General features: G+C 54.7%; 3 protein-coding genes across 8 annotated transcripts; 1 reads left to right on the top strand and 2 right to left on the bottom strand.

Moving 5' to 3' along the window:
• The first annotated feature begins 4,405 nt into the window (after positions 1-4,405).
• On the top strand, positions 4,406-13,324 carry PPP4C (protein phosphatase 4 catalytic subunit). Of its 2 annotated transcripts, none has more exons than XM_021672348.2 (9): positions 4,406-4,502; positions 4,729-4,890; positions 9,184-9,235; positions 10,367-10,417; positions 10,625-10,726; positions 11,276-11,449; positions 11,536-11,662; positions 12,608-12,797; positions 12,880-13,324. In XM_021672348.2, exons 2-9 carry the CDS (start codon positions 4,793-4,795, stop codon positions 13,007-13,009), a joined length of 924 nt encoding a protein of 307 aa, XP_021528023.1. In that variant the 5' UTR covers positions 4,406-4,502; positions 4,729-4,792; the 3' UTR covers positions 13,010-13,324. The 2 variants fall into 2 exon arrangements, with proteins under 2 accessions (XP_021528023.1, XP_021528024.1); XM_021672349.2 differs by having other exon boundaries at positions 9,125-9,235.
• Positions 13,325-13,709: 385 nt separating this feature from the next.
• On the bottom strand, positions 13,710-19,400 carry TBX6 (T-box transcription factor 6). Its single transcript, XM_012464552.2, has 8 exons — positions 19,233-19,400; positions 18,915-19,149; positions 17,034-17,301; positions 16,784-16,930; positions 16,636-16,706; positions 14,693-14,766; positions 14,427-14,610; positions 13,710-14,353 (listed from the first exon to the last, which is right to left on the bottom strand). Exons 1-8 carry the CDS (start codon positions 19,348-19,350, stop codon positions 14,140-14,142), a joined length of 1,311 nt encoding a protein of 436 aa, XP_012319975.1. The 5' UTR covers positions 19,351-19,400; the 3' UTR covers positions 13,710-14,139.
• A 1,072-nt stretch (positions 19,401-20,472) lies between these two features.
• On the bottom strand, positions 20,473-23,879 carry YPEL3 (yippee like 3). 5 transcript variants are annotated; one of them, XR_001109304.3, is made up of 5 exons: positions 23,123-23,879; positions 22,974-23,017; positions 22,663-22,771; positions 22,250-22,340; positions 20,871-20,958 (listed from the first exon to the last, which is right to left on the bottom strand). XR_001109304.3 is itself a non-coding variant. In XM_012464558.3 (4 exons), the coding sequence occupies exons 1-4, from the start codon at positions 23,483-23,485 to the stop codon at positions 20,869-20,871; spliced, it is 606 nt and encodes a 201-aa protein (XP_012319981.2). In that variant the 5' UTR covers positions 23,486-23,879; the 3' UTR covers positions 20,473-20,868. The 5 variants fall into 5 exon arrangements, 2 of the variants coding, with proteins under 2 accessions (XP_012319981.2, XP_064218693.1); XM_012464558.3 differs by lacking the exon at positions 22,250-22,340 and having other exon boundaries at positions 20,473-20,958; XR_001109301.3 differs by having other exon boundaries at positions 22,250-22,771.
• Positions 23,880-25,216: the final 1,337 nt, after the last annotated feature.

Here is a 25,216-nt window from a genome sequence, read left to right as displayed (position 1 = left end):
GTCTGCTATCCGTGTCTTGTAGTGTCTAATGCAGGGGAGGGCCTGGAGAGGCAGCAGAGCCCAGAAGAAAGACCCCCTGTTCTGCGTCCTTCCTTTCTGGGCAAGAAAGGGGTGAAAGGTAAAAGGACCTTCCTGCTCTGTTTTATATGCCCAGGGCTTCGAGAAAGGCTGAGAGCTTGTAACATTTTCTGCTAGCCACTACAAGGCTCCGCCCCTTCACCTAGCAGCATCAGATGGGACTCACAGTCTGGGAGTATGGTTGTAACTGCTCACGTCTTAAGAAGCTGCAGCCTCAGCCTCACTTTTAGGCCCAGAACTCAAGGGGGCACAGAAGACCCCTGTGACAAAACCTACCAACTAGCTCACTTTTTCTTGAGTGACATGAGCCAGGCAACATGGGTGTTCTATATAAGCAGGTGCTGTTATTCTCAACTTATACCTAAGGCTCTTTTGCTAAACATTGAATTGTTTCTTGGTGGAAAGGAGTCTCGATGCATATCTTTTTTGTTTTTTTTTTCCTTTTTTCTTGAGACAGTCTCACTCTTGTCACCCAGATGAGTGCAGTGGCACCATCTCAGCTCACTGCAACCTCTGCCTCCCAGGCACAGTGATTCTTCTGCCTCAGCTACTGAGTAGCTGGGATTACAGGCACACGCCACTATGACCTAATTTTTGTATTTTTTTAGTTGAGGTGAGCCACGGTGCCCACCAATACTTAACTCTTTAATCTACGCTATTGAGTTTTCTGTTTTTCCATCTTAACAGGAGATGGAATTAGAGAGGGCTTCTTAGTCTCCTTTGGGCTGTGGAATCCCATGAAAAACCCTGAATTGTTTCCAGGGCCCCCTTGAAAATGCAGCTACAGAAGCTCAGCTGTAGAGCTAGGCTTCAGGTCAAGAACTGAGCCCCTACAGCTGGTGCATTCCACGAAGCCAAAATGAGGCCCCCATGCCATTACTTGAGCTGTTCCCTAATACCCAGGCTGGGACGTACAGTGACTATGTCGGCTCTCTGGACCTACAGAATCTCTGCAGTGATTCAGGTAGAATGGACTTACCTAGAACCTTCTAGGAATATAAAAACTTGATCCTAGGTCGGGGGCGATTGCTCAGCCTGTAATCCCAGCACGTTAGGAGGCTGAGGCAGACGGATCATGAGGTCAGGAGTTCAAGACCAGCCTGGCCAATATGGTGAAACCCCATCTCTACTAATAATACAACAATTAGCCAGGCATGGTGGCATGCACCTGTAGTCCCAGCTACTCGAGAGACTGAGGCAGAAGAATCCCTTGAATCCGGAAGGCAGAGGTTGCAGTGAGCCGAGATCTGCACTCCAGCCTGGTGACACAGCGAGACTCCATCTCAAAAATAAATAAATAAAAATAGAGACTAGAGAAGCAGAGAACTTCAGATACCAGTTTGGGAGTTTGGGACTTTTTTTTATTTTTTTGAGACTAAGTCTCACTCTGTGGCCCAGGTTGGAGTGCAGTGGCATGATCTTGGCTCACCAAAACCTCCGCCTCCTGGGATTACAGTTGCACACGACTGCGCCAGCTAACTTTTTGTGTTTTTAGTAGATGGGGTTTCACCATGTTGGCCAGGCTGTCTTGAACCCCTGACCTCAGGTAATCCGTCTATCTTGGCCTCCCAAAATGCTAGGATTACAGGGGTGAGCCACCACACCCGGCCTGGACTTCTTAATTTTCTGATAATCTGAATTCCCGAACAAGTAATTGATAGAAAAAAAAAAAAAAAACAGACCTAAGGACACAACTTTCTTTTTCTTTGAGATGGCATCTTGCTCTGTTGCCCAGGCTGGAGTACAGTGGCACAATCTCAGCTCACTGCAATCTCTGCCTCCCTGGTTCAGTGATTCTAAGTAGCCGGGACTACAATCTTACCACTATGCCCAGCTAATTTTTTTTTTTGGTATTTTTACTAAAGACAGGGTTTCACCATGTTGGCCAGGCTGGTCTCAAACTTCGGACCTCAGGTGATCCACCTGCCTTGGCCTCCCAAAGTGCTGGGATTACAGGTGTGAGCCACCATGCCCAGCCAGGTTCAAATTTCTTATTTATTGTTTGATAGACAGGGTCTCACTCTGTTGCCCAGCCTGGTATTGAACTCCTGGGCTCATTCAATCCTCCTCAGCCTCCCAAAGTGCTGGGATTACATGCTTGAGCCACCACACCTGGCCCCGGATTCAAATTTCAATGTAAAATCCCCAATCCACAGTTATACAAACAATGAATGAGTTATTTAACCTCTCTGAGCCAGTTTCCTTCCTAAAAAAAGGCATAAACCTTTTTAGTTTTTGAGACGTCTCTGTCGCCCAGGCTAGAGTGCAATGGCACGATCTTGGCTCCCTGTAACCTCCGCCTCCCAAGTTCTAGCAATTCTTCTGCCTCAGTCAGCCTCCTGAGTAGCTGGGATTACAGGTGTGCACCACCACGCCTGGCTAATTTTTGTATTTTTAGTAGAGACAGAGTTTCACCATGTTGGTCAGGCTGGTTGAGAACTCCCGACCTTATGATCCGCCCACCTCAGCCTTCCAAAGTGCTGGGATTACAGGTGTAAGCCACCGTGCCCGGCCTAGGCATAAAACTTTCAGGCAACAGAAAGCAACTAAGAAGGTGGGCACGGTGGCTCAAGCCTGTAATCCCAGCACTTTGGGAGGCTGAGGCAAGTAGATCACCTGAGGTCACAAGTTGGAGACCAGCCTCAAGACCGGTGTGGCCAACATGATGAAACCCCGTATCTACTAAAAGTACAAAAATTGGCCAGGCATGGTGGCTCATGCCTCTAATCCCAGTATTCGGAGGCCAAGGCAGGTAGATCACCTGAGGTCAGGAGTTTGAAACCAGCCTGGCCAACATGGTGAAACCTTGTCTCTACTAAAAATACAAAAATTAGCTGGGTGTGGTGGTGAACGCCTGTAATCTCAGCTACTCGGGAGGCTGAGGCAGGAGAATCACTTGAAGCCAGGAGGCGGAGGTTACAGTGAGCCGAAATCATGCCATTGCACTCCGGCCTGGGCAACAAGAGCAAGACTCCATCATAATAAATAAATAAATAATAAAAATACAAAAATTAGCCGGGCATGGTGGCACATGCCTGTAATCCCAGCTACTCAGGAGGCTGAGGCAGGAGAATCACTTGAACCTGGGAGGCGGAGGTTGTAGTAAGCCAAGATTGTCCCACTGTACTCCAGTCTGGGCAAAAGAGTGATACCATCTCAAAAAAAAAAAAGAAAAGAAAAGAAGAAAAAGAAAGCAACTAAGAAATGTCAAGGGGAACATTTTGGAATCACAGAAGTCATGCTGACTGAGGCACAGGCTTGGCGTAGGAAAGGTGGACTCCAATTTGTTAACTTCTGAAGTTGTCAATGGCAAAGATTTCTCTGAAGGCACAGGAAGAGATTTGAATTGGGCTTCCTTCATCCATTGAACAAGTATTAGGTATTTCTATGTATTAACAAGTATTTCTATATGCTTACCGTGCCAGGCCTTATTCTAAGCACTGGGGCTTCAATACTGAAAAAGACAAAGTTGGATCCTCCAAGGATTGTGGTGGCGGATAAATAAAATGTGTAACTTTAAAAAAAAAAAAAAAAAAAGCGTAACATAAAGTTACAAGGCCTAGTCCCAGCTCGACTTGTTTGTTTCCCTAGCTGAAATGGGGATGGCCAGGCGTGGTGACTCAGGCCTGTAATCCAAGCACTTTGGGAGGCCGAAGAGAGAGGATCGCTTGAGCCCAGGAGTTCGAGATTGAAGTGAGCTATGATCGCCCCACTCTGTTGCTCCAGCCTGAGCAACAGAGAGAGACCCTATCCCTAATTTAGAAAAAAATAAAATTGTGGCCAGGCGCAGTGGTTCACGCCTGTAATCCCAGCACTTTGGGAGGCCTAGGCGGGAGGATCACCTGAGGTCAGGAGGTCGAGACCAGCCTGACCAATATGGAGAAACCCTGTCTCTATTAAAAATACAAAACTAGCCGGGCATGGTGGCACATGCCTGTAATCCCAGCTACTCGGGAGGCTGAGGTAGGAGAATCGCTTGAACCCAGGAGGCGGAAGTTGCGGTGAACTGAGATCGCGCCATTGTACTCCAGCCTGGGCAACAAGAGCCAAACTCCGTCTCAAAAAGAAGAAAGAAAGTTGTCTAAATTTAAACATTTTTATAAAATGAAATGGGAGGGGACTGGCCTAGGGTTTCTAACAGCCCAACATCACCTGCGGCTGAGCCCACAAACACTTCTGCTGGCCTCCAGCTGCCACCCGATTCCTCCCGCTCCTTCCCGATTTCAGACTTGGGTGGTGCCGGGGGCGCGAGGGGGGGGGAGAGGAGCGTGTATGATGCCATATCCGGCGCGTGGCGGAACTGGCTTCCCTTTGCTTCCGCGGCGGGGCCGGAAGTAGAAGCGGCGGCGGCGGCGGCGGCCCAAAGCGGAGGGAAGTAGGAAGGCAGGGAGCGCCCCATATCCGGAACCGGAGTCGCAGGGGCGGTAATAATACGAGACCCCTCTAGGCCACCGTCCTTAGCGCGGACCGTGGGATTCGACGGGAGTTAGTGGGGTTCCGGCTAGGCCGTGGGACGCTGGGGGGTCCCGGGGCCGATGTGAAGGGAGGCGGGGGTGGGGGGGTGGGGCCGGGCCGGCCCTTGAATCGAGCTGTCCGCCCCGCGCCCCTCACGGACACTCTAATCCGCGGGCTTGTCTTGGCTTTTCCCAGGAGACCCCTGTGCGGTGCGGAGGGGGCGGTGGCCCCGACTCTGACCCGCGCCGGGGGGTGGGCCATGGCGGAGATCAGCGACCTGGACCGGCAGATCGAGCAGCTGCGTCGCTGCGAGCTCATCAAGGAGAGCGAAGTCAAGGCCCTGTGCGCTAAGGCCAGGTGAGCCCGTTGGCCCTACGGAAGGGAGGCCAAGCCGCCGCCCACGGGTTCTGGCCTGGGGCAAACTCAACTGAGAATTTTGGGCTCGCCCCTTCCTAGAAGCTTTCCCAGAGAGGAACAGGATGGGGCCGCTGCCCTCGAGGAAGAGCTAGCCTGCTGGGGGAAGACAGCTGGATAAAGACACTTAAAAGTATTAGATGTGTTTCCAGTGGAGTAAGAGTGTTACGTAAAGTACTTAGGAAACTCAGGGAAACAAGCCCGTCTGTCCGGGGGACAGAAGCTTCTGGGGGTGAGTGGCGAACTGTGAGACAGGCCTCGAATAAGGAGTTGGTAAAAGAGCAACAAAACAGGTTTAAGGCAGGAAAGTTAAAGACACTGTGATTTATAAAAGTCTTAATTCCAGCAATGGTGGTATTGTACTCATTTTACAGGTGAGGACTGTCATGTTCAAAGTTACCCACAAGTAAGGAGTGGAGTCTGAAGCCAGTTCTTAGTGTCCTGTCCTTTTTCAGGCCATAATGCAAGAAGGTGGATTTGGATCACTCACATTCAGGATGGAACCCTGAGAAATTGTAGCAAGTAAGCCAGGATAGAATTAAGCATGATAGGGAGGCCAGTTTAAAGTTCTGTGGGAAGTAGGATGACCTAAGGCTCTAGGTTTTGGAGTGTGAGATGGCTCTAGGTTTGAATCTGAACTCTGCCACTTACTAGCTGTGTTAGTGATCTTAAGGTGTCTTTACTTGTAAAGCAGAGTTAATAGTACTTAATAAGATGGTTGTGAAGATTCAGTGAGTTGCTGCTTGAGATGAGTTTAGCACAGTGTCTTGGTACAGCATACATGCTTGATAGTCACTAGGTGTTCTATTTCTCTTGGATGAGGGCGACGATGAGATGGGCTAAAGCCATCAGGGAAGGCTTCTGAATGGAGGTAGGCCTTGAAGATGAAGATAATTTGGCTGGCTGACAGAGGCAGGGCCAGTGAGGGAAGGGCATTCCAAGCAGGACTAGTATAGCAATGGAGGCCCTGCGAGTGTGAGGAACAGTCAGGGGTTTAATTAATTACCTGCTTCCTCTGGGGAACTGTGTGATTGTGACTTCTACCAGGCTGGAGAATTGCGGCAGAAGAGCCTGCGGAATTACCCTATGTTTATTGAACTATACGCCCGCTATTGGCCTGGCCCTGTACTGTCGAAAAAACATCTATCCATCTCTTCCTCCCAGCAATCCTGCAAGGTTGGAATCATTTGTTCCATTTTACCGAACAGGAAACCATGACTCGTAGAGGCCTGGTGACTTGACTGAGGTCACCCACTGAGGATGTGGCAGAGCTTGGTTCTGAATCTGTGGCCCCCAGGCTCTTTGCTTGGCCCTGCCTCACAGACTCCCTGCAGCCAGACAGGGCCTCTGAGGGGATCGTGAGCAGGGTGGGCCTCTTTTTCACCCTGTCTGTGGCTCTTCTCTTTTGCCAGCTCAAGGAAACATCCCTGACCACGCCTGCCCCACGGTGTTTTTAGTTGTCTCCTCTCCCTCAGTCCTGATGGGCATTTTTAGGAACTTAAACCTGTTGTTGTCTGGCACTATTCTTTTCCCCTGAAGTCTTATCTCCTGCGCTGGCCTTGACTCAGTGTGGTGGCGATGGTAGATAATGCTTGGATAGCATGCTGGAGTTTGCAGGATAGCAGGAAGTTATATATTCAGTCTCCATGGCTCCTTGCAACAACCTAAGGAGTAGGCATGACGGGGCTGAGTACTTAGTCCCATTTTGTGGTAGAAGAAACAGCCTCTGAGTAGATAATGTCTTGTCCAACGTCATGCAGCTAGTCGGAGGGGAAGTTAGTTGTGCATCCAGGTTTTTGACTGTGCTCTGTGGTCACTGAGAGCCAGGCAGAGGCATTTAGATTTTGATGTGGGGTGCGAGGCAGCAGGGAGCTGTGGAAGGCTAAGGGGTGGAGAGTCCTGCCCAGTTGAAACTGAGTGGAGCTAGGAGGTACTAGGCCAAGACCTGAGTTGGTCACTTTGTCCCAGGCTCAGTTCTGAAGTGGGGCCAGCTCTGATACCTGGCCAAGGCCTCCTGAGGACCCACCAGAGACCCAGGCTGAGGCAGGTAGCGTCAGGAGCACCTGCTTGCCCACAGGGCACAGACATGCAGATGAAACACATGGAAGCACAGAGGCCTGCAGTGTCTGAGCTGAAGTTGCTGCTACTAGAAATATTAGCACAGTAGAAGAGCTGAGCTTTTGAATCGGGTGGTCTTCAGTGTGGATCTTTTCCTTGTCACCTAGAAGCAGTATGACCCTGGTCAAGTCACTTTCTCATTTTTTGAAATGATAATGACAGCCGGGTACCATGGCTCATGCCTGTAATCCCAGCACTTAGGAATGCCGAGGCAGGTGAATCACAAAGTCAGGAGATTGAGACCATCCTGGCTAACATGATGAAACCTCGTCTCTACTAAAAATACAAGAAGTTAGCGAGCGTGGTGGCACATGCCTCTAGTCTGAGCTACTCGGGAGGCTGAGGCAGGAGAATCGCGTGAACTCAGGAAGCGGAGGTTGCAATGAGCCAAGATCGTGCCACTGCACCCCAGCCTGGTGACAGAGCGAGACTCCATCTCAAAAAAAAAGAAAAAAATTATAATGACATGCAGTTGAGAGTCTGGGTATCCGGGCACAGGGCTGCTGTGCTGGTAGCTGTTACTACAGGCAGGTCATGATAGGGCTGGTGACGTGCTGCAAGTGACAGAACTGGGACCGGAATCTGGGCCTGCTTCCCAGGCCACGCTGGGGCCATGCTGGCACTGAAGGGGGCTTTGCTGAGAGCATGGGCCTTGCATGTGACCTTTCTGGGTTTCAGGTTTTCACTCAGGGTCTGCGGAAGGGGCTGGCATCAATTCTCAGGAAATCGAGCTTCTGGGTTCCACTCTCCAGTTTGGTGACCTTGACCCTGTCGCTTTTCTCTAAGCTTCTGTTTCTTTACTGTTACATGAGGCTGAAGAGAACCTCCTCAGTCTGTTGGAAAGGTCACCATGAGCAGTTGATGAGGAAGGATGTTCAGCACAAGAAGCAGTGCAGGCGCGAGAGCCCGGGTGCTGGTGTGGCCTCTCGCCAGTGCCACCTCCCGTTCCCAGAAAGCCAGGGCAGACCTCTTTGTGCTGCCTGTGCCATACAGAGCAGGGGGCATAAGTGAATCCTGTCCACTGAGCTCAGGAAATTCAGTCTAAGGGAAGAGATTGGCAGAAAGGTGGGGAAGCTAGGTGAGTTGGGCCTCCCACATCAGAATATCTTGATAAAGAGTCAGACTCCAGAGCCAGGCTTCCCTAGTAAATCCCACCTGTGTAACTGGCACCAAGCCAGCCCCCTCCTGTGCTTCACTTTCTTCATCTGAGCACTGGGAATCCTCACAGTACCTGCCTACCAAGCTCTTAATAACATTCCAGGAACATGGTATGAGCTCAAATGTTTACTGCTGCTATTATCATGCAAAATTTGGAAATAAAATGCTGCCTAAATTGGATGTCTGTAGACCAGGTGCAGTGGCTCTTGCCTGTAATCCCAGCACTTTGGGAGGCCAAGGCGGGTGGATCATTTGATATCAGGAGTTGAAGACCAGCCTGGGCAACAGCGAAATTCCGTCTCTACTAAAAACGCAAAAATTAGCTGGGTGTCATCTCAAAAAAAAAAAAAATTGGGTGTCTGTAACTGACAAAGTGATTTCATCTTCTGCTCACTCAAGTAGAAGCAGACGGCACCGCAAGGAGAAGTAAAAAGTACTTAAGTCTTCACAGTCCGTAATGGTAATAGTGAACACTTGGCAAAAGCAGGTAATTTTGAAGGCACATCCACTGGCGGGCCTGCCCTGGGCACCTGCCCTTGTGTCTGGACAGCCTGGGAGACTCTGTGATTGCTGGAGAGTGACTCAAGCACTTGCCGAGGGCGCCGGGAGCAGGGAGCTCTGCTGCGGAGAGGATAGGAAGACCTGCCTCTCAGGAGTGAGTCCTAGATGTGGAAAAGGGAGCAGCAGCAGGGGTCAGGACTGGAAAAGTCCCAGCCTGCTCAGAAGGCCTTGAATGCTGGGATGAGAGCTTGGACTTTGTCCTTTTGGCAGCAGGGAGCCACAGAAAAGTGTTGCATGCTGGAGGGCCGTGGTCAGCCTGTTCTGGGGAGACTGTACGCTTCACTCTTGTCCCCTGGAGGTTCAAGGACTGCCTCATATCCTCCCCTCCCCCCCAAAAAAGGTCAGGAATTGGGCTGGGCTGGCCTGGCTGTGGTGACCCTGGTCTTCTCCTGTCTCCAGAGAGATCTTGGTAGAGGAGAGCAACGTGCAGAGGGTGGACTCGCCAGTCACAGTGAGTACCTGCTGTCCTTGCAGAGCTGGGCCTTGTCTTTTAGGCATGTGGACTTTCCCCTTCATCTTGGGGGCTCCATAAGCCCACCTCTAAGCGCCTTTTATCTGTCCCTTCCCTCATCTTCAGGGGAGCACTGCTATAAGAAATGGGGGTTGCCGGGCATGGTGGCTCACACCTGTAATCTCAGCACTTGGGAGGGCAAGGTGGACAGATCACTTGAAGTCAGGAGTTGGGTGAAACCCCATTTCTACTAAAAATACAAAGGCCGGGTGCAGTGGCTCACACTTGTAATCCCAGCACTTTGGGAGGCTGAGGTGGGCGGATCACGAGGTTAGGAGTTCAAGACCAACCTGACTAACATGGTGAAACCCTGTCTCTACTAAAAATACAAAAATTAGCCAGGTGTGGGTGTAATCCCAGCTACTTGGGAGGCTGAGGCAGAATCGCTTGAACCTGTGAGGTGGAGGTTGCAGTGAGCCGAGATTTCGCCACTACACTCCAGCCTGGGCGACAGAGTGAGACTCTGTCTCAAAAACAAACAAATAAATAAAAATAAAAATACAAAAATTAGCCAGGCGTGGTGTTTCATGTGTATAATCCCAGCTACTTGGGAGGCTAAGGCTGGAGAATCACTTGAACCCGAGAGGTGGAGGTCGTGAGCCGAGATCATGCCACTGCACTCTAATTAAGCCTGTGTGACAGAGGGAGACACCATCTCAAAAAAAAAAAAAGAAAGAAAGAAATGGGGATCGTGGGAACAGACCTTTGATTTGTTAGTGGAGACTCTTGGCCAGGGCAGAAGGACTTGTATTTGGCAAGTGATTTTGCTACTTGTCTCCAGGGCTCTGTGTTAGCAATTTGATTCTGGATACCTTGAGGGGAGCAGAAAGAGGAGGGGGCCAGGACGTACACCTGCAAGGACTTAGTTCTTCCCCACAGAATAGTTGGTACTCAGTGTGGAACAGTGGATGTGGTTCCAGACCTGGCCGACTTGGGTTGGGAGAGAATTTTGGCTCTAGGAAGTAGAGGCGAAGCCAGGAGCGATAAAGCTCCCTAAAGCAATGGGTGTTTGGAGGGTAGCTCCTGGGAACTCCCACCACTCGAGTTCCAACCCCCCTTCCTGCTCCACAGGTGTGCGGCGACATCCATGGACAATTCTATGACCTCAAAGAGCTGTTCAGAGTGAGTGTGCGGCCAACACTGAAATGTAACCGGGGGATGACTGGAAGACCCCTTTAATCGAGGGTGGAAGCCTTAATTTGGGGTACAGAGTTGGGGCAAGAGGCCCCGAGTTAGTTGGGCGGTTATGGAAGAAGGGCCTCCTGGGCAGGAACAGGTAGGGGGTAGGGGACGGTTTAGGACTGGGAAAAACCTTCCACTTCCCCACAGGTGGGTGGCGACGTCCCTGAGACGAACTACCTCTTCATGGGGGACTTTGTGGACCGCGGCTTCTACAGCGTCGAAACGTTCCTCCTGCTGCTGGCACTTAAGGTGACAGTCCCTGGCTTCTGTACCCCAATGTGGGCCACCCCAGGCCGGGCCGTCTTAGTCCGTTCCGCACTCATCTCCTACCGTGACCAGCCCCACCTTGCAGCTGTGTCGCTGGTCGTGGATTGCTTCTGCCTTTGGGGATGGTCAGAGATTTGGTGGCGGGGGAGGCCAGCAGAGCAGCATTCTGGGAGGTGCAGAGGCTCACTGTTGAGAACGTGCCAGGTGACTGATGCCACTGGTGGGAGAGGTGGTAGGGGTCAGATGACAAAGGGCTGTGTGCCTTGCTAAGGACTTGGTCTGTGTCTGGCAGGTGAAAGAGGAGCCATTAGGTTCGTAGTTGATGGGGAACAGTCAGGTTTACATTCTCTGGAAAGGGTCCTGCAGGCCTGGGAAGTGGTCGGTGCCACACGATTCAGGTGAGAGGAGCCAGGAGTGTGCTGGGCAGTGGTTGTGAGGATGGCATGAGGCTGGCAGGTGTGAGGAGGTTAGAGAGGGATGTGTGGAGGGATGGTCTAGGTGCCAGCCCTGGCTTGGTGGCCACCCCGCCAGGTTCGATATCCTGACCGCATCACACTGATCCGGGGCAACCATGAGAGTCGCCAGATCACGCAGGTCTACGGCTTCTACGATGAATGCCTGCGCAAGTATGGCTCGGTGACCGTGTGGCGCTACTGCACCGAGATCTTCGACTACCTCAGCCTGTCGGCCATCATTGATGGCAAGGTAGGCCAGCCCAGGGCTCCATGGGATGGGGAGAGGAGGGGGCTCCGGGCCTCAGCCCCGCCATCTTTCCTTGCTCTCCCCTATAGATCTTCTGTGTGCACGGGGGCCTCTCCCCCTCCATCCAGACCCTGGACCAGATCCGGACTATCGACCGAAAGCAAGAGGTGCCTCATGATGGACCCATGTGTGACCTCCTCTGGTCTGACCCAGAAGGTGAGGGCATGTGGGCAGGGGCAGGCAGGGACAGCCAGGAGGGTTTGGGGAAGAGAGGGGCTGGCCTTCATTAGTGTCCATCTTCCATCTGCCAAATGGCTGGAACCCTGGAGGAGGAACAGGGAGGCCTGCATGGCGGATGCTTTGAGTGCACAGTGGCTTGAGGCATGGCCCAGAGGGCCGTGGAGGACTAAATCATTGCTCCCCAAAGTGAAAGGGCCTTGGAACATGACAGCAGCTTCTTCAGAACCCCAGAATGATAGTCCCTTTGAGACCCTTCATTTTGTGGGTTCTCCACTAGTGTGGAGCAGAGCTGAGATATAAAATCAGGTCTGCTGAGGAGCAGTCCAGAGTTCCTGCTGTCGCACACAGGCAACCTCTGCTCCAGCATAAACACACACACATACACACACATGCACAGGCAGCCTCTGCTCCAGCACAAACACATACGTATGCGCACATGCAGCCTCTGCTCCAGCGCGCGCGCACACACACACATACACACGCACATGCAGCCTCTGCTCCAGCACACACACACATACATACACACGCACAGGCAGCCTCTGCTGCAGCGCACACACACACACAGACACATGCAGCTGCTGCTCCACAGCCACTCCCAACTGCTGTGTGACAGCACAGAGTGCTCTTACGTCTCTGGGAACACCGCTTTCACTCCTGTGTGCTGTTGGGACAGGGAGTTGTATGATCACTGTGATTCAGAGGGGGCCCCAGCCATCGGTTCTTTCTTCTCTGGAGCTTATCTGCCCCTACCTTTGCTGTCCTGACCCCCACCATTCCCCAGACCATATTCAGGCCCCATGCTCTGGTCCCCTGGGCCTCTGGTAGACTTGGGGAGGGGCCAGGCTGCTCACCTCAAGGGGCAGCACTGGGAGCCAGAGAACCCTGAGGACATCCCTCTCCATCCCTCCCTTGCCCCATCAGACACCACAGGCTGGGGCGTGAGCCCCCGAGGGGCTGGCTACCTATTTGGCAGTGATGTGGTGGCCCAGTTCAATGCAGCCAATGACATTGACATGATCTGCCGTGCCCACCAACTGGTGATGGAAGGTTACAAGTGGCACTTCAACGAGACCGTGCTCACTGTGTGGTCAGCACCCAACTACTGCTACCGGTGAGCGGGCCGGGCCGGGCCGGGCTGGGAGGGGCGGGCATCTGAGCCGAGCTGCTCCTGACCCTGCTGTCCTGCCTTCCAGCTGTGGGAACGTGGCAGCCATCTTGGAGCTGGACGAGCATCTCCAGAAAGATTTTATCATCTTTGAGGCTGCTCCCCAAGAGACACGGGGCATCCCCTCCAAGAAGCCTGTGGCCGACTACTTCCTGTGAGCCCCTGGCCCCTGCCCCCTCCAGCCCTTCTGGCCCTCGGACCACTGTGACTATGCCTCTTCCCCAGACGGAGGCTGGGCGTCGGGGGGCTGTCTTCGGCTCTGCTATCCCCCAAGAGGGTGCTTCGAGGGTGAGGACTTCTCTGGAGAGGCCTGGAGACCTAGCTCCATGTTCCTCCTCTCCTCTCTCCCCACTTGAACCATAAAGTTTCCAATAATTTTTTTTTCTTTTTTTCCGTCTTTTTTTTGTTTGTTTTTAGATAAACATTTTGAGAAAAAAAAAAAGAAAAAAAATTCTAATAAAAGAAAAATGGTCCTTGGGTTTGTGCCAGACTTGGTTGGGGATGTGCAGGGGTGCTGGCCTGGGACCTCGGGAGGACGTCAGGGCCTTGACTGCCTCAGGGCCCGGACCTGGCAGGAGGGCCAGGCTCAGGCCAGTCAGCTTGCCCAGGGCCTCCAGGGGCTGCTGCCTGCTGGCTTCCCCAGCGCTAGGGAGAGGCTTGTTCTCATGGCAGCCTTATCTTATTAATGACTGGCATCATGAGATTCTGATTTCTCTGAAGAGGAGATGGGCATAGAGAGCCGGTGGATTCTGTGCTAGGTCAGGCAACTGGAAACGCAGGTTTAGATCTGGGCCTGGGTCTTCTAGCAAAGCCTTTGCTCACCCAGCCCCACCCAGGGCCAAATACATGAGCCCAATGTTTCCTGAGCACGGATGGCTTTTGAATTTTATTAACAAAAATACTCTGGCCCCAGAACAACAGACTGGTGTGGCCTGCACCAGTGGTGTAGGGGGTGGTGGGGACTGAGCCTCCCGGAGCCCATGGAGAGGCCTGGGAGGTGGGGATGCTGGTCTGTGGCCCCATTTGGCCAGGCAGAGTCCCCTCCATTCACACAGAGGTGAGAGCCGGGAAGGGGAAGCTGGCCCCAGCTGGACTCCCAGCAGCCTTGGTTGGGCTTTGAAGCCAGAGGGGGGTGGGAGTGAAATCAAGGTGTGAAGTTGGGGGGCGGGGGGCATGCTCAAGGCAGCCATTTGGTGTGGGGGATGGGGCCAGTGGAGGTGAGGGGGCTCCAGGGCTGGGGGAAGGGAGCGGGAGGTTTATGATGGAGGCAGAGGGGCCCAGCATTGGCTCAGTACATGGGTTTGGAGCCCACATCCAGGTAGCCCCCAGGCCCAGGGTATGGTAGAGGGAAGGGGCCCCCTTGGAGAAAGTGGGAGGCAAAGGGTGTCGCTGGCGGAGCCGCTGGGTACCCAGAGCCCCCTGGCCCGGGTGGCAGCTCCAGAAATGCAGCTGAGTAGGGGGCTGAGCGCCCAGAGTCTGGAGCCTCCGGGAAGCTGGAGCTCCTGACATGGAGAGAGGGACGTCAGAGCAGGGCAGAGGGAACCGCAGCACCACCTGGTCCCCTGTCCCACTCACCTGGTGGGAAGGTGACTGGGAGCCCCGTGGAAAGCTGCAGGGTGCAGGAGGTAGGCCTCGGCACTGGGGCCACTGCATGGAGGCACTGGGACAGTGGTGGCTTCCCCAGGGGCTGAGGCTTGCTCTGGATCTGGTTCACGAATGTCTCCACCCAGGGTGGAGTCGCAGGGACCACCTGTGGTGTCTGGGGAAAGGGAAGGGAGAGGTTGGGCTAGGGAGGATTGGTGTCTCTGGCCTGGCCCCATCGCTATCGGGACTACACTCACCTCCGCTCCCATAGGCCTCTGTGGCTGCTGGCTCTGGGCCCCGCAGTTTCCTCTTCACACGGGCGTCTCGCTCCCTGGGGAACAGTGGTGGTGGTGATGATGACGATGATGGCCATGGTCGTGGTAATAACAGTACTTACCCAGTGCCAGGCATTTCACCCTCCCAGGGACCCTGTCAGGTAGGTGCCATCATTATACCCATTTTACAGATGAAGAAACTGAAGGCCAGAAAATTAAATAAGTAGAAAGTGGCAGAGCTGGGATTTAGTCCCTGCTTAAGCTTGTCCATGCTTTCCTATTGCGTTTAGTATCAATGGAAACTCCTTCCCAGCAACAAGACCAGGGCACAGTCTCACCCAGCTCATCTTTCTGCCCCATCTCCACTCTCAGCCTCTCTTTGGAACCCTCTTCTGTCTGCTCTTCATTTGCTAAATCTTTTTTTCTTTTTTATTTTTTGAGACAGAGTCTCCCTCTGTTGCCCAAATTGGAGTGTAACCTCCACCTCCTGGGTTCAAGCAATTCTCCTGTCTCAGCCTCCCAAGTAGCCTGGGATCACAGGCACAAGCCACCACGCCCGGCTAATTTTTTTTTTTTAATTTTTATTTTTAGGAGTTGTGTCATGTTAGGCTAGTCTCAAACTCCTGACCTCAGGTGATCCACCTGCCTCGGCCTCCCAAAGTGCTGGGATTACAGGCGTGACCCACCATGCCTGGCTTTCTTGTCATTTTAAAAATTTGAGATGGGGTTTTACTCTGTTGCCCAGGCTGGAGTGCAGTGGCACGGTCACAGCTCACTGCAGCTTCCAACTCCTGAGCTCAAGTGATCCATCTCAGCCTCCCAAAGCACTGGGACTACAGCCATGAACCACCAAACCCATCCTTGTCTCAGTGCAAGCACAAGTTCCTCAAGGAAGTCCTCCCTGACCTCTGAGAGCACACACCCCACCCTCATAACACCTGTCACAGTTCCGCTTTTGCATTTGATGGAGTGACTCCTTGGTTCATGACTGTCTCAAGCTCCTTGAGGGCAGGGGCTAGCTCTGAGGGGCTGCACTTAGAACAGTTCCCACGGCCTCACTGAACCTTTACTGTTCAACATAACCTGGCTTTCCATCCCCTGCCTGACTCCTCACTCACTCCACTACAGCCACGCCACAGGCACAGTCCCACCTCAGGGCCTTTGCACGTGCTGTTCCCACTCCCTAGTGTGCTCTGCCATATACCCACCTGGCTCCCTCCTGTACTTTCTTCAGCTCTTTTTCTTAAGTGTCCTCTTACAACCGAGGCCTTTCCAGGCCTTCCTATGCTTCCCTGATTTATTTCTCTTCTCTTTTTTCTTTTGTTTCTTTCTTTTTTTTTTTTTTTTGAGACAATATTTCGCTCTTGTTGCCCAGGCTGGAGTGTAGTGGCACTTGACTCACTGCAACCTCCATGTCCCGAGTTCAAGCGATTCTCCTGCCTTAGCCTCCTGAATAGCTGGGATTACAGGCATGCACCACCATGCCTGGCTAATTTTTGTATTATTAGTAGAGACAGGTTTTCACCATGTTGGTCAGGCTGGTCTCGAACTCCTGACCTCAGCTGATCTACCCGCCTCGGCCTCCCAGAGTGCTGGTATTACAGGCATGAGCCACCACTCCTGGTCTCTCTTCTCTTTAGCTTCCTAACAGACCACATTTGATTTATTTCTCTTGTCTGCTTGTCTGCTCTCTCCACTAGAATGTCAGTTCCATGAGGGCAGGGGCTTTGGTTTGCTTTGATTTATTTCCAGTGCCTGGAATTGTCCCTGGCACAAAGCAGGTACTAAATAAGTATTTGCTGAGTCAGAGAATGAATGTTTTTACTTACCACTGCATTCCTGATGTCCAGCACAGTGCCTGGCACACCATGAGCGATTAATAAACATTTGTCGAATGCATGAATGAGCGAATGAATAATGCCCACCTCTTACAGTTTCTGCCGTTCTCCCGGAAGCCTTTGGCAAAGGGATTGGCTGCAATCTTCAGTTGTGTGATCTGGGAGCACACGTCCAGGGTCAAAGCTCCTGTGGCCTGGGCAGGGCGCCACCACCCCCTCAAGCAGGGGCACTCACCCGTGGGTTCTGGTAGGCTGTCACAGAGATGAATGTGGTCTCGGGGAAGCGGAAGGAGGCCATACCCCCCCAGTGCTGGCTGCAGAGCTGGGCTGCTCGAACCAGGTGTATGCGGGGCTGGTACTTGTGCATGGAGTGCAGGATCAGCTGGGAGGGAAGAAATGGGAATGATTCCCTGCCCTGTGCCTCAGCCTCGACCTCCCTTCTAGCACCCCCATCCCCTATCCTCGAGTCCCAGCCTGGGCCTCACGTGGCCGTGGGGGTCCAGCGTGCTGTTGGTGAGCTTGACACGATGGAAGGACACAGGCTGCCGCATCCAGTGGGCACCCGTGGCAGGAGAGTCAGGGTGAATATAGACTCGGTCAGGCAGGCGGGGCTCTGCCTTGCCGCTGGGCTCCCAGCGCCGGCCCTGCCAGCGGTAGCGAGCCCCGTCCACTGGAACCACGTCCAGAAGAAACAGGTAGCGGGCCTCCGGGTCCAGGCCAGTGACTGACACTCGGCAGGCAGGGAACATGCGCCTGTGCAAGGGAGGGAACAGGAGAGGCCTGGAGCTACCCACTGGCTAGGGGTGAGCCCAGCACCAGCAACAGGACATAGCAGGAGGCTCCCCGGGCTGTCAGAGAAACATCCAGGGCGGTGGAATTAGAACCCAAAGGGCAGGCTGGAGGCGGTGGCTCACACCTCTAATCCCAACACGTTGGGAGGCTAAGGTGGAAGGATCTCTTGGCCCAGGAGTTCAAGACCAGCCTGGGCAACAAAGCGAGACCCCATCTCTACAAAAAATTAAAAAATTAGGCACTGTGTTGCACACTGATAGTCCCAGCTCCTCTAGAGGCTGAGGCAGGAGGGTCACTTGAATCTGGGAGGTTAAGACTACAGTGAGCCATGATTGCACCACTGCACTCCAGCCTGGGCAACAAGGCAAGATCCTGTCTCTAAAAAATGAAAAAAGGCCTAGGTGCGGTGGTTCATGCCTATAATTCCAGCACTTTGGGAGGCCAAAGTGAGAGGATCAAGAGGTCAGAAGTTTCAGACCAGCCTGGCCAATATGGTGAAACCCCTCTCTGCTAAAAATACAAAAATTAGCTGGACATGGTGGCATGCACCTGTAATCCCAGCTACTCGGGAGGCTAAGGCAGGAGAATGGCCTGAACCCTGGAAGCGGAGGTTGGGGTGAGCAGAGATCACGCCACTGCATTCCAGCCTGGGCAACAGTCTCAAAAAAAATAGTAATAATAGTAAAGGAAAAAAGAACCCAGAGGGCAGAATCTTAGAGCTGAAAGGTTTTCTTGTCTCATTTTACATTTGGGGAAACAGGACAGATGGGTTAGGTGATCTGTCACACAGCAGGTTAGGAACAGAGCCATGATTCCTACCCCTCAAAGCCTATTTACAGAAGCAGGGGTGACTAACTTTTCTCCCTGAAATGTTGCCAGGAGCTTCGTGTCCCCACCCTCCTCTCCTCCCCTGATCTCCAACACCAGAATCTGCAGCTTTTATATGAACTTGCTTCAGAAAAAATATGCTGCCTGCAGTAGGGCCGAGGACTTTCCATGCCAGGGCTTGAGCTCCTGCCCTAGATGAAGATCTTGACTCAGGCCACACACTGACCACATCTCTGCCTTTAGGGTGATCCTGAACCTAGTCATATACTGACTCTTATTCAAGGCACATACTGACCCTGAACCTAGTCATATACTCACTCCTATTCAAGCTGCATACTGACCCTGAACCTAGTCATATACTCACTCCTACTCAACCAGACATCCCTGATGCTGGTCACTGGGCTGGCCCTTGACCTCTTGTCCTTGTCTGAATGCTGATCTAGGCCACACACTAACCTATAACCCAGCGGGACTTCCTGACCCTGCCCCAGATTGACCTATGACCCTTGCCATAGATTGGTCCCTAAACTCAGCCACAGACTCCACAGACTGACCCTTGACCCTTGTCACAGAATGACTTCTGATTCCAACCACAGAGTACCCCCTGCCCCCAGGCCATAGATTCTAAGCCTAGGCAGAGCTCTACCCCCTTAGAGAACCTCCCAGACCTATACCCCTCCCCAGGGACTCTGCCTTTCCCAAGAGACCCCCCCCACCAGAAACACGGACCCTAGCCAGCCCCTCACCTCCCAGCTTTGGTGATGATCATTTCTGTTCCCACAGAGCTGAACTCCTTCCATAGCTCCCGGTTCTCCAGGATGAGGCTGACCCCAGGGAGGGAATGAAGGGCCTCTGGAGCTGATGGGACCGGCTCTGTGCCCATGGCAGGGGGCAGAAGGGGCAGAGGTGGGGGAGCGGCCAGGGTGCGGGGAGCAGCCTCCATCCCGGAGAGGAAGCAATCCAGTTTGGGGGTGTCCAGGTCTGGAAGTCGGGGAAGAATGAGGAACCAGCTGAGGGCCACAGTGCCCCCATTCTCCTACCCAGGAACTGGTCCCAAGGCTCACCAGGGTAACGGTAGCCCTCAGCTAGGGCAGGTGAGAAGCTGGAGTCTGCCCCGGGTTGGGGGTGCCCCAAGCGGTAGCCGGCCCCCAGGGACGGGTACAACTCTCGTGGATGGTACATGTTGTAGTTCCGTCTGGCCTCAGGTCCCGCCGCCTAGAGCCCCCGGTGCTGTGAGATGCCCCCTTTATAGCTCAACAGCTCAGCCCCTTCCAGACCCAGGATCACAGCCCCTCCCCTCTTTGGGGCCCTGGAGTTGGGCTGGGGTGGAGACCCCTGGGGCCTCGAAGGGGTCTGAGAGGGGGCCGGATACCTGGGTACGGTTCCCTCCTCCCCTCCCTCCCCTCCCTCCCCACCCCGGGCGGCTTCATTAGCCTCGACCCCCTGCCCCCTCATTACATAATTAACTCCTCGGCTTGATTGATCCCCGGGGCTCGGACAGGGACGCAGTTTGGCGCTTCCGGCCAGCTGGTCCCCGTTCCCACGGTGGGGAGCCCAGCCTAAGGATACGCTGGGGGGCGGGGCCCGGAACCTGGACGGAGCCTGGAGTCCCGGGGCACACCTTGGCGCCCCAGACCTTCTGGCAGGTGACTGCCCTCCGTCCCCCCTCACTTGGAGGACAGGCCCTGGAGGGAAGCAGCATGACCAGAAGGAAACTGCAGGCTGGAGGGACGCGGCCTGAACTGATTTCACAGGGCACTCGTGGCCGCGAGGAGGCCGCAGCCGAGGCCCTAGTCCCGGAGTCCTCCCTGGTCCCCATGCTAAAAAAAAAAGACTCCACCCTAGGCCAAGCCTCAAAAGTTCAGAGGCGCACACAGTCCGACAGCTTCTGACGCCTCGCGCCAGGGTTTCCCAGAAGGTCCCGCTCTGAGGAACCCTCGGAACTACATTTCCCGGCAGGCCCAGCGCCCGAAGGAGCCTGACGGACCACGCGGGGGCCGCTGGAAGTTGTAGTCCGGCCGCGAGAGTCTGCGGGGCCGGCGGGGCGGTTGCCTCCCGGGGTCGCTGCCCCTAGGCGGAGGCCAAACGCTGCAGCCGAGCAGACGCAGACCAGCCACGGTCAAGGCGTAGGCAGCCAGAGTGGGCTCAAGACCGCCGACAGTGAGACCGTTCCGGTTCCTGGAGCCCCCAGCTTGGACGGCCGTACCTACCCCATTCCCCGCCGCGGCTCAGAACCGCACAGGTCTATAGGGGCAGAAATCTCCGCTTGAATTCCCCCTTCCCGGAGTCCACGCGAGCCTGGGCTGTCTCCACTCCATTGTTTTATTATGTACAAACGCTACAGAACGAGGGGGACAGACACGCGCGGGGTAAGAGGGGCCTGGTGGGAGAAGTTCACAGAGGAGACGGTGCACTGGGGCCAGGGGAGCAGCACACAGGCCATATCTATAGGGCAGGCGGGGCAGGAAGGGGTTAAAAACGAGATCCAAGCCAGCCAGATCGCAGGAGGTGCGGGGGCGTCGTCCCCCTTCTGATCTCCCCCCAAGGTCACAGTGCATGCAATAAAATATATGTACAGGAGCCGGATCCGTCCTCTGCAGGGGCCCTGAGGGTCCAGAGCTCCCTTCGGGCGGAGGGAAGCCGGTGGCGCTCCCTGGCGGCCAGGCCGGGCTGGAGCCACATGCGTCGGGGAGCTGGGGGTCAGTCCCAGCCGTTGTCTTTGATCATGTGGTTGAGTTCAATGATGTACTTCCCCTCTTTGTACTTCTGGCTGCTCTCAAAGGCCTGTTCCTAAAAGGAGGGGCGGGACCGTCATCCCCGGAGCAACACTCTCACCACAAGGCACAGGGGTTGGGGAGTGGACATGAGTGGCCCCATTTTACATATGAGGAAACTGTGGACCGGAGGGGCATGGCTGTTTTTCTCATACGCAGAACAGAACTTCCTGACTCGAAGGTACTTTTTAAGTACTAATGATGGCTCCAACAGAGAAGACAGGGAAGTTGCTAAAAGATTTCACAGTTCACAGTTTGCAAACTGGTGGCTTCATGGCCATTTTGGTCTATAACATGTGTTATGTTTGGACAGCAGAGGGTTTAATAAAAATAACTTTAAAGTATTAAAATATAGGCAGGCCAGGCTGGGTACGGTGGCTCATGCTTATAATCCCAACACTTTGGGAGGCCAAGGTAGGCGGATCACCTGAGGTCGGGAGTTCGAGACCAAGCTGACCAACATGGAGAAACCCTGTCTCTACTAAAAATACAAAATTAGCTGATCGTGGTGGCACATGCCTGTTAATGCCAGCTACTCGGGAGGCTGAGGCAGGAGAATCACTTGAACCCAGGAGGCAGAGGTTGCGGCGAGCTGAGATCACGCCATTGCACTCCAGGCTGGGCAATAAGAGCGAAACTCCGTCTCAAAAAAAAAAATTAATATATTTATACACACACACATACATATGCAGGCCTTGCTCACTCCAGTTTGCCCCAGCCTACCCCCAGCCCCTTGAATCTATGCTGCCCTTTACACATCTACAGTATCTGCTTGGCCTTGCAGGCACTTGAGTTTTTGACCTCTGGTCTAGGCCAACTCTTTATTTGATAGAGGTCCAGAGTGGCCAAGCCACCTGTCCAGAGACAGAGCCAATCTGTGGCAGGGTCAGTGGTAAGCTCAGGTCAGGGCTGGCTGGCTGGCTCTGCCTGGGGCATCCACCTCACAGAGGCACCACGGCTCCAAGCGACGGCTGAAGAATCCTGTCCCTTGCAGTGTCCCGAAAGCATCTTCGTTTGCCACCTCTAATCTGATCCCTGTAACAATCCTGGGTGCTAGGCAGTGGCTTTATCGTCCACTGACAGATAAGGAAATGAGACTCAGGGTAGTGAAATCAGACCCTGGACAGCAGCAGTGGCAGCGAGGGCTATGGAAAGGGAGGCTGGTGAATCCAAGCTCAAGGTTGTCGTGGAGTCTGGGGCAATTTTTCTGATACTCTGAATGACAATGTAAGCTGGTGGCCAAGGGTTTGGAGTGAAAAAAAAAAAAATCAACCAACTCGGATTGTGGTCCCTATTCTGTTACTTACCAGTTGTGTGATCTTGGCCAAGTTACCTAACATCTCTGGGCCTCCCTGTCTTCTTCTGTAGAGATAATAATAGCTTCTACCTACAGGATCGCTGCAATGATTGAATGAAATAATAGATGCCAAGCACACAACTGTGCACGGCACATAAGCATTCAATAAACGGTGACTCTGATGATATCCTGACTCTCAAATGGGGATGCAAGTGCCTGGGAGAGGAAGGATGGGTTAAGAGAAAAATTTTACAGCCCTTGCAGGGTGCAAGAGAAGAGAACGTGGTCAGGGAGGAAAAGATGGTCTGACTTGTGAGAGCTGGGCCTATGCAATCTGAAAGGTTATCGGATGACTGCTTGTCAGGAGGAGGTGTTGGAAGGTCAGATCAAAGGCTAGCCTGGGGGCAAAGGTGGCTGACTCACATATTTCCAGCCCAAAGTGGTCTTGCAGTTCTCGCAGTGGATGTCGGCGACAGCATGGAGGCCGGTCAGCAGCACCCGCTCCTCGGCTGGCCCGCAGCCCACGTTCACCCTGTGGGGACATAGGGCAGTCCCAGGGAGGGTCCTGACATCACAGGGCCCCCCTCAAGCACTGTGCCTGTCCTGAGCATCCAAGAGGCGATGCTCACAGCTTCCTGCCTGCACCGGGGAATTCTGGGAGTCTCAGCAGGATGCCAGGGGTCACAGGTCACAACAGAGGTCAGGGAAAGCAAGAAGGGAGGCCAGATACTCACACAGAGTTGAAGAGGTAGGCACGCCCCTGACTGCCTTGGAAGGACTAAAGGGTGGGGGGGTGGGAAGAGAGGAGGGGGTCAGGGCTGCCGGTGGGGAGCTGCCAGGCAGCCCCTATAACTTCCAGCCCCACTGTGGCCTGGTTGGTTACCTTGGAGATGAGGTCGTCGTGGTTGGCTAGGTGAGCGCGGCAGTGGGCACAGCTATACCTCCGGTGACAATCATCCAAGTAGGCCTGAAACGTCTTGGGCTTTGAAATCCGCACCATGGCGGGGGCCGGGGGCAGTGGCCCCACGCGGGGAGCGGCCCACGGGGAGCAGAGGGAGCCCAGTGCCTGCCAGGGAGGGAGTAGGTGGGCTGTCAGGACCTGGGCCACACACATGCAAGGCACTCCCAGAGCCGTGGGGACTCGCTCTGTCACACTCGGCTGCTCTCTCCTTTCCCCAGAGCCAGCAGCCTCTCCAGGAACCAAAGGGTCTCGGTTTTGACTCGGTGAGGAGGCCTCAGGTTGCATCAATGGGGAAACTGAGGCTCGGAGGAGCCCAGGGTGAGTCACCCGCTTGCTTCCTGCCTCACCCTTGCTGACCCGGCACTGAAGCTGGAGGAAGGGGCTTTGGAGGGGCTGGGCTGTTAGTTCCCGGTTTCAGGGGAGCATAGGCGGGTAGGCATTGGTTGGTCCTCGCAACCTCATCTGGAGGGCAGTGGGGGTTCACTGGGGGTTTAGGGGGTTCATCGGCGGGAGGGTCCCCCACCTGGAAGGGGCGGGAGGCCTTGCCGTGAAGGTGGAGGGTCACCTAGGAGGGGAGGGGCTCTCACCTGCGGGCGCTGAGGCCTCTTCTACGCCCAGGGGCTCTTACCTGCATCGCGGAGCCTTACCTGGACCCCGGGGCTCACCTGGGGCGCGGGGGTGGGGGCGGGCACCGGGGGCGGGGGCGCGGGGCGACGCGCAGCTCTGACGGCGCGGGCCTCACCTCGCCTGGGCGCGCGGGGCCCGGTCCGCCGGGGTGGGCTGGCCTGGGAGTGGGGGGCGCTCCTGGCGGGCGCCGTCCCCCCCGGCCCGGGTTCGCAGGCGCCTGGACTTGTTTACACCGAGCCCAGCTGCTGCCGCCGCTGCGGCGGGAGGGGGAGGGGACTCGCCTCCCGTCCCGGCGGCCGCCGTGGCCAATGGGTGCTCCGCATGCAAATGAGGGGGCGCGTCACTCGGCCGCCGGCGCAGGCCCTGGCTGCCCCTCCCCCGCCGCCCGCACCCGCCGGCCCGGAAATGCGGCGGCGGCCCGCGCACCCCGGGCCTGCTTGCATTCCTGCTCGCGGTCCGCGCAGGGGCGGGGTCAGAAGGTCTAGGCTGGGCGCGGGGCGGGGAACGGGGTGGCGCTGGGACGCACGCCCGGGGGAGTTGAGTCATAATGCCCCGCTCAATCCCCGCATCAATCCCGTGAGGCCGTTTCTCCTGTTGGCTCCACTGTTCCGGGGACTGAGGCCCAGGGAGGTCTCGCGGCTCCCCAGGTTATCCAGCTGGTACGAGGCGAAGCTGGAATTCTCAGGGTGGGCCCATTCCACGGCCTTTGCCAGAGCGCCAGGGACGCACTCAGTTCACTTCTTAGCAGGGAAGAGCCAAAGGGGCTCATCTCCCCTGGCAGCCAGGGCCTCGAACCAGGCAATTCCTACATCACCTCCCTCCAGGCACCCCTCGGATGCCCCTGTCCTCCAGGATGGGTTAGGTCTGATCTCAGGGCATGTCTGTTTCAACACGCTTCTGCAGTTCTTACGCTTGTCTTTCTCACTGCAGTGGGCCCGGCCTGGCCTAGAGGAGGCGCTCAATAAGTGTCTGTGAAATGTGAATGTGTAGTTCGTTCAGTGAATGTGGCCCTGGGGCTGGAGAGGGCACAGGAGTTCTGGGAGCTTCTGGAGAAGGAGACCTGGGAGGAGAAGGTTGGAATGGCGGAGGCGGCAGAGGGGCTGGGTGAACTCAGCTGTCCCACCCAGGCCCATCCTCTGCAGCCCGAGGAGGAAGCTCACAGGGCAAGACATGGGAGAGATCAAGTCCCCTGCCCTGTGCCTGGGCTGTTGATGGCCTCAGGAAAATAGAACCATTATCTGTCGCTGTCAAGTGGCTGGGGGCCAGGACACCTGGGTTGGCAGTGAGGGGACATTCCTGAGGAGAGTGGAGACCAGGTTGACACAGGGTGTGCTAGGATGACGGGAATGTAGTGGAACCAGTGGGTCAGGCTCCTGAGAGCCCCAGGCT

The sequence above is a fragment of the Aotus nancymaae genome, unplaced genomic scaffold (genome assembly GCF_030222135.1).
Source record: "Aotus nancymaae isolate 86718 unplaced genomic scaffold, 86718_ANA_hifiasm-v0.15.2.pri h1tg000049l, whole genome shotgun sequence".
In the NCBI taxonomy this organism is placed as follows: Eukaryota; Metazoa; Chordata; class Mammalia; order Primates; family Aotidae; genus Aotus; species Aotus nancymaae.
The sequence above is the reverse complement of the archived record's forward strand: the minus strand, read 5'-3'. Positions and strand labels throughout refer to the sequence as shown.

Excerpts from the sequence above, each read along its gene's own strand:
- YPEL3 (XM_012464558.3), bottom strand. The coding sequence starts at position 23,485 with ATGCAACCTGAGGCCTCCTCACCGAGTCAAAACCGAGACCCTTTGGTT. Across the intron at positions 23,018-23,122 it reads ACGACGACCTCATCTCCAAG|TCCTTCCAAGGCAGTCAGGG; the intron begins GTAACCAACCAG and ends CCCACCCTTTAG. Across the intron at positions 20,959-22,662 it reads CCACTTTGGGCTGGAAATAT|GAACAGGCCTTTGAGAGCAG; the intron begins GTGAGTCAGCCA and ends CCCTCCTTTTAG.
- TBX6 (XM_012464552.2), bottom strand. The coding sequence starts at position 19,350 with ATGTACCATCCACGAGAGTTGTACCCGTCCCTGGGGGCCGGCTACCGC. Across the intron at positions 16,707-16,783 it reads CAGCCTACCAGAACCCACGG|ATCACACAACTGAAGATTGC; the intron begins GTGAGTGCCCCT and ends GTGTGCTCCCAG. Across the intron at positions 14,611-14,692 it reads AGAGGCCTATGGGAGCGGAG|ACACCACAGGTGGTCCCTGC; the intron begins GTGAGTGTAGTC and ends CCCTTTCCCCAG.
- PPP4C (XM_021672348.2), top strand. The coding sequence starts at position 4,793 with ATGGCGGAGATCAGCGACCTGGACCGGCAGATCGAGCAGCTGCGTCGC. Across the intron at positions 4,891-9,183 it reads GCCCTGTGCGCTAAGGCCAG|AGAGATCTTGGTAGAGGAGA; the intron begins GTGAGCCCGTTG and ends TCCTGTCTCCAG. Across the intron at positions 10,418-10,624 it reads ACCTCAAAGAGCTGTTCAGA|GTGGGTGGCGACGTCCCTGA; the intron begins GTGAGTGTGCGG and ends ACTTCCCCACAG.